Source organism: Opisthorchis viverrini (assembly GCF_000715545.1).
Source record: "Opisthorchis viverrini unplaced genomic scaffold opera_v5_211, whole genome shotgun sequence".
Classification (NCBI taxonomy): domain Eukaryota; kingdom Metazoa; phylum Platyhelminthes; class Trematoda; order Opisthorchiida; family Opisthorchiidae; genus Opisthorchis; species Opisthorchis viverrini.
Window position 1 is genome coordinate 908,391 of NW_008751861.1, and position 9,762 is coordinate 918,152.

The 9,762-nt window shown below is 46.7% G+C and overlaps 2 protein-coding genes across 2 annotated transcripts in view; one reads left to right on the top strand and one right to left on the bottom strand.

Moving 5' to 3' along the window:
- Window positions 1–2,975, top strand: part of T265_08183 (hypothetical protein) — a gene marked incomplete at both ends in the record, with an annotated part of 19,666 nt that extends 16,691 nt beyond the window's left edge. Inside the window, one exon of the mRNA XM_009173908.1 lies at window positions 2,742–2,975. Coding sequence (XP_009172172.1) covers window positions 2,742–2,975 — 234 coding nt within the window. The remainder of the gene's footprint in view (window positions 1–2,741) is intronic.
- The window catches only part of T265_08182 (hypothetical protein), a gene marked incomplete at both ends in the record, with an annotated part of 5,651 nt that extends 1,493 nt beyond the window's left edge, over window positions 1–4,158 (bottom strand). Inside the window, 4 exons of the mRNA XM_009173907.1 lie at window positions 1,063–1,230; window positions 1,269–1,324; window positions 1,756–2,081; window positions 4,039–4,158. Coding sequence (XP_009172171.1) covers window positions 1,063–1,230; window positions 1,269–1,324; window positions 1,756–2,081; window positions 4,039–4,158 — 670 coding nt within the window. The remainder of the gene's footprint in view (window positions 1–1,062; window positions 1,231–1,268; window positions 1,325–1,755; window positions 2,082–4,038) is intronic.
- Between the last annotated feature and the right edge of the window lie 5,604 nt (window positions 4,159–9,762).

Here is a 9,762-nt window from a genome sequence, read left to right on the forward strand (position 1 = left end):
GTATGAGGGGCTGTGGTATCGATTACTGTGCATTGAACAGCAATGTTTCCCCTTTATTCGGTTGCCTGTCTTGACACGTATTTCCATGTCAAACACTCCTACATGTGTTGTAAGTCTTTCGCCTTACTGGACAACTACTGATGGCATGTCTTCGAATGGAACGTCTTCTTTCCTCTTAATATCTTCCTTGCATCCTTCGACATCTATCGCTCACACTTTTGATGTTTGTGATGATGCTCTTCGAAATAAATGGCAACGATGGTAATTGTGCACAGGGAGGTAAAGTTAATCGCTTCCTCAGGCACGTACAGTGAGAGGCCATAGGAAAATACCCACGGAAACTGAAGGAATAAAATTTATAAAGGTACCAACTGTAGCTTTATCATTCCTGCCGTACGAAATGATGAGGTCAAAACAATCCATAGAATCGACTGACGACCGGCGCAGCACGGGATGAGCACGATAGGCATGAATTGGCGTTATACGACGAACGGTCTGGAGTGTCCTCATTTCCGTGTGCTAGTTTCGTTATACAGAATTTTTAGCTATAGCAATGGTTCACCACAATAAGATTCCTTAATACGACCACCACCAAGCGAATTTAAAAGAAGCAACGACTAAGTCCATGATCAGTTAGGCGTCATACCTTTCTGAAATCAAGCGGCTTTGCTACGGTGCCCGGTCATAACAGTCTCAGTTATGTTATCAGTTGCCACCACTACCAGCAAGACGTACGAAACTGTTCATGCATTCGCTAGTTACTTAGTTAGCTGATATGAAATTTACTATTTTTAAGAGTGGGTTCATGCGCTTTGTCTCTTAAGGTGAATCCCCATGCACATATCCTCTCAGCTGAGCAGCAAAATGTGAGATAGGGTAACACATTGAAATCAGCTTCCAGAGAAGTCACACGATTTAATAATTAAGATAATCGTTCAGCTGTAACACCCTTTCGGTTGTTAGCTACCATGCCACCAGAGGGAACCACAAGGTCTGCAATACTGCTATGTTGCCCAAGCCTAGACAGGAGAAGTCACCAAATTTGCCATATCGGAAACCAACCTTGTTCATTGTCAATGGGAAATCTCCACATTTTACCCTCTTGGGTCCATTGAAGCCACTCATCAAACTGATTGAGAGGAATGGATGAGAGGAGGGACAATTCCAACACTTCAAGTGAATCGAAAACCGGACATTTTGACATTTCCTCCGCAGATGTCTCAGTGCACGCTGAAACGAAACAAGACTGTGAGATGATGTCAACAAACCTTTCAAAGATGACGAATCCCGGACAAAAAGGTTTAGTTTAGGTGGCTCGGGAAGTCTGCAATAAAACACGACCATAAGGAGAAGGAATGTTCAGACTTGCTTGCAACTGAAACGAAGACCTTTAGGGTAAACAGTAACAGGTAAGCGGAGAAGTATACCTACCCTTGAACCTTTCGGTTCGATCAACAAGGAGGCTGTTGGAGAAGGCTTGAAACAGAACGCTATTTGTTGGCCGCAATTATTCTCTGGACAAAGAAGTGACTTACGAAGCTTGAACGACGGGTTTGCTTGGAGAAGTACCACTTCACATAAGTAAAATATGATTCAGATTTATGCTGAATACCTTTCACGTCGCTGTTTGTTTTCAGCATGAGATGATGACCGATGGACTGTGGCATGAGGGGAAACTGTACGTTTCTCATGCACTTTCGTGGATTGTTTTTCTTCATATTTTCTGCAAACAAATGAAGGGTTAGGTATCATTACCTGTAAGGCTCCTCTGCACTATCCACAAACATTCCAAGCAGTTCACTGAAAAATGCAGTTTGGGAAAAGTAAAGTAAATTACTAACCTTGCTTTCCGCCGTGTCTTGGGTTTTATCCTTTGAAATGAACGCGGATAAGTAATCAGCAGAATGAACGTACTCTGTAGTGTTCTTGTCTTCCTCCGCGCCCTTGTTCGACCGACCAGCAACTCGAAAACTTCGCCAGAAGAATTGCTGAATCTTCCATGGAGGGCGAACCGTAGGCACATTCAAATGCAGTAACATAATTTGTCCGTATTTGTATTGGGAACTAGTTGCTATCGGCAGCTAACATCTGTGAGTCGGTCGTGATACCTACAAAGGAGAAGAGTTTCAGTTACAGCACGGCTAGCAGCAAAAGTGCACCGACCAGCTTGTGTTGGGATTCCTCCATTGGACACTTACCATTGTTAGGATAGGAACATTAGCGCATCTGGACACTAAAGAAAAGGTTAAGATGCCCTGAGTTGTCTTCACCTCATAGCGGGAAACCCGTCATTGCATGTATACCCTCGAACGCCATCAGATTCCTCTCAGAACAATTCAATATACTCACTGAGATATATTTAGGCCCGTATAATGGCACCCTATGAAAATAACAAGAACGTTGTAACGTCTGGAAGCATTTGCTCAGTAAACCAACGGAACCCCTTAGACGTCTCTCTCAGGAGCTCCGGGAATCAGAAAGGTCTAGATGGATTTTTGAACATGTATTTAGTTACAACGAAATGACTCGGTTGTGGAGCCGCGAAATTACGGATCGGAACGTCCATGGTTCGAACCCAACCTCAGCATCTCGATTGCTCCAGTCTAGTCTTGGTAAACCTGGCAGTATCTCAGCCAGGGTAACATCGAACATTGAAACCGAAGGGAAGTTACAGCGCAACAATTGTTATCTTTATTGTATTGATGAGTGGGATTGTGGTTGCGATTAGAACACTGTCTTAGCCGTTAATTGACGGCGGTATGGTATACTTGGATTCGGGACTGGTTCGTTGGTTGGCAACACGCCGTCAAGCGATTTCTGCTGTTCCGGAAATCGGTACCTCAAAGGAACGGTCTGCGATCAGCACATTTCTGGAGTGGACACACTCGATTGTCCATCCGTCACGAATTCGACCCGAGATGACCAATAATTGGGCCTCAGAAGCGCTTAGTCTACCTGACTGGGTGTTCATGTAATCAACAACCACAATGATGTGCGAGCATTTAGTCCGTCGTAAAAGAGCACAAATGGCATTCTAGGGAATGCCATATGGAAACTGTCCTTGATGGATTCACAGTCTGTCGGAGCGTCACCATCATTACCAGCTTTAGTAAACCGCATACTTGCCGTACAGTTGTTGAAGCTGCCACAGTTTCCTTCACCGACGATTTGTAAAGGGTAGATAGCTGCACACTGAAGGCGGGGGCCAATAAATTGGTGCGTAAATACAGGATTGTGGTGGGATTGGGAAGAGACTATGCACTGGAAGGCAATAGTTTGGATGCACGAGCGCCATTGAGGGTGCAACTGGGTCATATCTGACAGTGTCTCTAACCATTGATGTGGCCCGTCTCGGAGTCCCCATCCAGGAATACGGCAGTGACTAGCGCAGCTGAGTTTGTTGATAATTACTAATACTTCGCTGCCAAGCCATTGTTTGACCTCTTCTGGTTCGTTTTCACCCTTCATGTGGTTGTGTGAAAAGAACCCTGCTAGGTCGGCCGACTGGCATATGGAGCAGGTGGCCAAGCCAGCGCAACCTGCGGAGAGTGATCAGTTCACCCATCGTGGGCGAGTTATCTCTTCCGAAAACTCTTCGACGAACATCAGCATTACTGATCCGGTGTTCCCACCAGACTCAAGCAATGCTCAATGACATCGATGGTCAAACACCGGAAGACTTTTGACGCCCCCGACGCGCAGCAGTCAGGTTTCTGATCCCCATAGTAACATGGAGCACACCGCAGCATTGTAGCATCGACCCTTGACGGAGAAGTTGATGTCACGCCTACACTACAGGTGACGCAGGTTCAAAAAAGCCTCTTTGGCCTTCCAAATCCGGATGGAAGTATCATCTTTCGCGAGACCACTGGAACTGATGCAGCTTTCAGGTACGCAAATTCGTCCACTGCCTCAATCGGTTCATCCGCAAGTATGAGGTTAGGTTCTGAGCCCACCCATTCTTGTAGTAGCACTTTACATTTTGAGGATGCCAAACCATGAGACGAAATTTAGACTATTTAATATTGTTTGAATTACCACGGGGCCAGATACAAAAGGAGCTATGTCGTCTGCGTACTCGGTATCTGTGAGCGGACGCCCCGGGGGCACTTCGGCCCCACCGGCATTAGAGGCTGCTAGTGAGTCTTCCATGGTCATATCAATGACGAAATTGAATAGAAAAAGTGAAAGAGAACAGCCCTGCCTGACACTGCTTGGTGTGGTGAACTCTGACGAGCTTCCTGTGGACCTTTACACGGCCGTGGAAGTCTGTGTACAGCGCCTTAAGGAGGGTGAAGAATTTATGAGGGACACCTTTGCTCCACACTCACTGACATGGTGCTTGGCAGTTCGAAGATTCAAAGGCAGCTTGCAGATCAAAGAACGCAACCATCGGTGGTTGCTGGAAGCAGTGTCGCTGTTCCAGAATCTGTCGAAGGGTGGTCGATCTCCTTCAGGACGGAACCCCGCTTGGTTTTCACGGATCTACCCCTCCCTGTGTTCAATCAACCGTCAAAAGATAAAACCAGAGGGAACTTTCGATGCCACAACTGCCCGGCTGATGCCACGGTGGTTTTCACACAGTGTCCGCGTACCTTTTTTGAAGATAGGGTAACTGTCGTCATGCCTCATTCTGCAGGCACTTTCTCTTCACTCCATATAGCACCAATTAGTCTTGTCAGATGGGTCACCAGGGATTTTCCTTCTTTGAAAAGGGCTGGATACAGACCGTCCGGTACTTGTGCTTTCAGTATCTTTGAAAAGGGCTGGATACAGACCGTCCAGTACTTGTGATTTCAGTACGGATATTTCATACTTTATTTCTTCTTCCGACGGACGATCAAGGTTCACATTTCATCTAGCCGTATGCACAATCATTACTAGCTGGGTTGCAGAAGGCCAGCTAAACTGTTCTTCGAAGTGTTCGGCAGATCTTTCCAATCGACATTTTTCACTTACCGTTTCACTATGTGTTACTTTCCCGAGGCCAGTCGATCGTGTCAGTTGATATAGGGCACGGCTGTTTCCCGTAACAAAACCCTTCTCTGTCTCCCGAGCTTTCAATGTCCACCAGAGCTTTCGGTCCTTCCTTAGACTCTTCACTATTTGGCGTTTGGAGGGTTTGCGCCGTCGTACATGTTATTTCCTGGTATGCATTTCCTGGCATCGATCAGGACTATCTTGCGGTCGAGTCGGAGAAGTCGATAAGAAAGTAGTGAACGCCGCTAGTGTAGCTCCTTTCAAAATTCGCCGTGCTTCATCCACATGCTCGTTACCACCACAGTATCCGTTTAGCGTGAGGAGTTGTTCGGCTAGCTCAGATACTGTTGGGCTATGGTAGTTCTTCGAAGATAGTGGACTGGCGCCTTCTTGCTGACTTGCGGGGGCCTGAAGGGAAGCAGACGTGCGCGCACCATGATGTGGTCAGAATCAAGTGGTGTGCCCCAGAAGGAACGGCAGTCTTGAATTGTGGCTCTCCACACACACCTGACGCGGATGCGCATAGCAGGTGCCATTTGAGCAGCACCGGACTCTTTGGTTTCAAGGGTACTTCAACCGTACTGAATAACGCGCCACTGGTCACGGTCGACCGTAGGGCGATCGGAGTGTGCGGTTTTTGGGACCGACCTTTTCTAACCCGCCATTCTTCGGGGGAAGACAGCATCGGTGCTTCCATAACTATGAACACGCTGGTCGCCTGTTAGGAACGCCTCACTACCTGCACACTCCTGTCGCATAGGACAGTACGAATTTACTCCCAGACCACCTCGTAGCACGATTACTCGTAGTATGTCTCGCTGCTCTTGGTGTGACTGCTCCCCTTTGACCTTCATGGCATGCTTCCACCTTGTGGAACAAAGTTTCAACTAGTGTGGCCCGCGGGATCGTTGCAGCACTCAAGCCCGACCACCACGTCAAGGTGGCAGCTTTCGACCGGGCTGTCGGGGCGTAACTAGTCACAATGACCTCACTCCCTCGGGATTCTTTCACAGACGTTGCCAAACCAATTGCAAAGGGACAAATTTAACGGGTATTCAACCAAGTGAAGACGCTTCCGTTCAATTCCTCCACATAATAACCATCCCGACCCGCTAGAGCGGCCTGTACATCAACAGAGTTATGAACCCCGAAGCTGGAAGAGAACGAGGGGGTAGTCAGTTCAACTTCGGTACTTGCTTGCTTCGGGACTATAGGCAGTTAACTAGACCGGCTTTCCGGGTATGAAAACCGACTTCGAGCCTCAACCTCAACCCGTCAGTATCACATCTTTCAGGGTTAATCAGTATCCTCTATCGACTCAATGGTCGCAAAAATTTTTGTATTTACTCATGGGGCAGTATCCGGCCATACATATGATGTATGGTGGATGAGTTCGGAAGATACCTTCCAGAATGCTTTTGGAACTCTATTCTGCTCCGAAAACTAGGTGCTGTTGATTACGGAAGCTCTGCGAAATTCATCTTTCCACAAGAGACTTCGATCGAGCGGTAAACCAACTGCGTGATGATTTTCGGTGCTCATTGTTCAGTAAAACTGCCCCGAATTAACCAAACGCGGTCCGGACGATCGTCACTTGCGTACGCGCTGTGAATCGTAATTTCATAGACTTCCAGCATTTTACTACTAGAGCAAGGGGGCGAGATGACTCAGTGGTTGGAGCGCAAATTTGCTGACCAAAAGGTTCGTAGTTCGAACCCGACTTCTGCCCCTCGACTTCCTCTGTCTAGGCTTGAGCAAACTGGCAGTATGGCAGCCCCCGTCCAAGCTTCAGCAGCAAAAGGATATAACAAGGAGAACAGCTCACTATTGAGTACCAACCTTTGTCCAATAGTGAACAAAAGACTGCGAATGTGAAATAGGAAGACAACTCCAAATGACTCAGTGATGTGCTAGACTAACATCGGTATCCATTACCGGTGCCACATTTATTTATGGCACTAAGCGCTGTAACATGGTTTGCCAAGCTTGACCTTGCTGACCTCTCTGCTACAAGACTGAGTGGGATCAAACCCAAACCTTATGCCTACAGACGAGCTAACCGACGTGGTAGATAAATGTTTATCTAGGCAGTTCTATCAGTTCTAGGGAACCTGCAAACAAGTGTGCATTTTCCAGTTCTATCAAATGTATTGGTTTCATTTTCGACAGGAATATCCGCCATCCTGATTCAGAAAAGATCTCTCCAATAAAGCAAATACAAGCGTTTACGCATCTAGCAATCTTACGATCCTTCCTTAGTCTGATAAGCCAGCACAGTGTACTTTTCCTCGAAACGCAACAGGTCACCCTTCTGTATTTGACTTCATTTAGGCCTTCTTGTCGATCATTTCAATCTAATTATGGATAAAGATATTGTGTCAGACATACCTGACTAGGGCATCGGAGCGGTGATTTCCTGATGGAACTGAGGAGCCATAACTAACGGAGCCAGATTCACAATCGTGCAGATGGCAATCGTGCTTGCCACCTAAAGATTTCACGTGCTGTACTAGCGTCATATGACTCTCATCATCAAACACAAACCTTTTATTGGTATGTTTGGATCAAAGTTAACCACCTGCAACGCTGCAACTGTACTGTTGGGTCATTCCTTTGTCAAATAACCCATCAACTGGAATCAGCAGTCAAAATGACACCCTATCAAGATCGATACATTCTTAACGCAGAAAACGGTGACACGTTTGCCGCATTAGGTGCGGTGGAGCCGGAAATTCACGCTGTGCTAACTGTCATGATTTGAGTACCTCTAATCACTTCTCCCATGGTCCGTGACATTCCAGAGGTAAGTCCATGTCCACTGAACGCGTTGGCCACCGAATTATCCTATTATCAACTTCTGTCGTTCTTTAGGAGTGTGTAATCTTCCCGAAGTTAGTGGTTATATCCTTTTTACGCATTGTGTAACTCGGAATTACAATATGCCATGTTATAAAATTTCATCCATGAACCGACTACCATCATTAAAGACCGCAAAATCAGTGCTGGCGCTGATGCTTTACTTCGATACGAAGATAGTTTATTCAATTTTACTTGAAGCCTTAGAAGCAAAGGAAGATAAAAGAATGCTTAAGGGAGAACCTGGTGCTCACGTGGGGGCACCAGCGGCGAAAATCCCGAGGTGCCTACTCCCCAGGCACTCAATCAGACAATCTGAAAATTGACAGCACAAATGCCACTGACATCGCGCGCCTGGTTTTACTACCAGTGCCCTAAGACAGCGCTGTAGAGGTCACGGAGACTTCAGAAAACCGGACTAACAACGCTCAAACTCTTCATCTTTTGCACCCCCTTCTGCCAAGACGTACGTTGTTCACCACATTCCTAAAAAGACACAGAGAACAATCTTTTCGTCAAACGCTGTTTTGGTATGCGTAGCACATGGCCCATCGGCCGCAGTCGAGGTAGTTAGATGTTTTGCCCGACCACATAGCTTCGAATGTTCTGCCTGCTCAAGGCCACAGATCAGAATTTTTCATGTTCCTTCGCAGCTGAAGTGTTCACTGAGCAAACGCCCGTTTTTTGATTGCCTCGTTACGAATCCGTTCACGCTAGTTGACACCAGCAACGCTTCTGAGACAAAGCTGGTGAAAAAATGGAGGCGCCTCACATCATCTGTCAGCAGAGACTGTCTCGCCACCACACAACACAAGCCACACCGTAGCCCGGTGTACGAGATCCTTGAGACTCTGTTTGCGAAATTCGACAAGAAATGAATGGACGTTGTTCCGGCACACCACTTGTTGGGGGATGTCTTTTGGAGACCCCAACATAAACTTCACACGCTGATGTATGCGAATATAGCGATTGTCTGCACAGATGTCCTTGCTCTAACACTTGACGGAGCCTAGAGATGTGATCGACGCAGCCTCTTGCTTTTCACGGGTCAAAGAATCCCGTGTCGCCGTAAGGTGATAAGAATTCAATGGCTCCAGAAATCAGTAACAGATATACTTTTGAAAACGGAGACTCTTGTCTCCTCACCTGTTTTCTGGAAGTCTATTTTTGCCAGATAGACACAAATAGGATACACGGGCACTGTCTGTGAAACTCACCGCCATCCTTGGATAGACTAGGTGGAAAGTCGCCAAGACCAGCAGCACGATGACCCTTGAATAAAGACATACACTACAGACCTTCATTTGAAGGTCTGGAGTTTAGACTAAATTTAGCAGGTAACCAAATATTAGGCGGGATCTCGCAGGGGCAACACTTCACCGCTTGTAACTAGGCGAGGCTAGGACCCAGAACCTACTCTGACGCCATTGGCCAGAATACAAGACGCTTGTCAACCCCACATCAAAGCAAACTTTGGTTGTACGGAATTCTGGATTTATCAGCCAAGCATGAACCAATATCCGCCGAATGACGATTGCTACTAACACTCAGAATGAATAATAAATGCCGGATTGCTGTAGGCTTGCCAGTGCGAGGATTCGCATAAATGTCTAATGATGCTTTGAACCGGGCTCTAGAAGGAGCGTAAACAACCGTCGGAGGAAGGTTATTCCACGCAGCCACTACCTAAAATGAAATTTTTTTTGTATAATGAATGTGTGTGCTCTGAGCTTGAAAATTTTCTTACTATTGGTGTTTGCTGGGTAAAAGGTGAAAACCCTGTTTGCCAAGCTTTGTTCAAACAGGGCATAAGTAAGAATTAGGTCCCCTCGGCGGCGACGGTACTCCAGGGAAAAGAGATCAAGAATCGCGAGACGCGTTTCGTAGTCCACGGATTTGAGGCCGGCAACCATTCTCGTAGCGGCC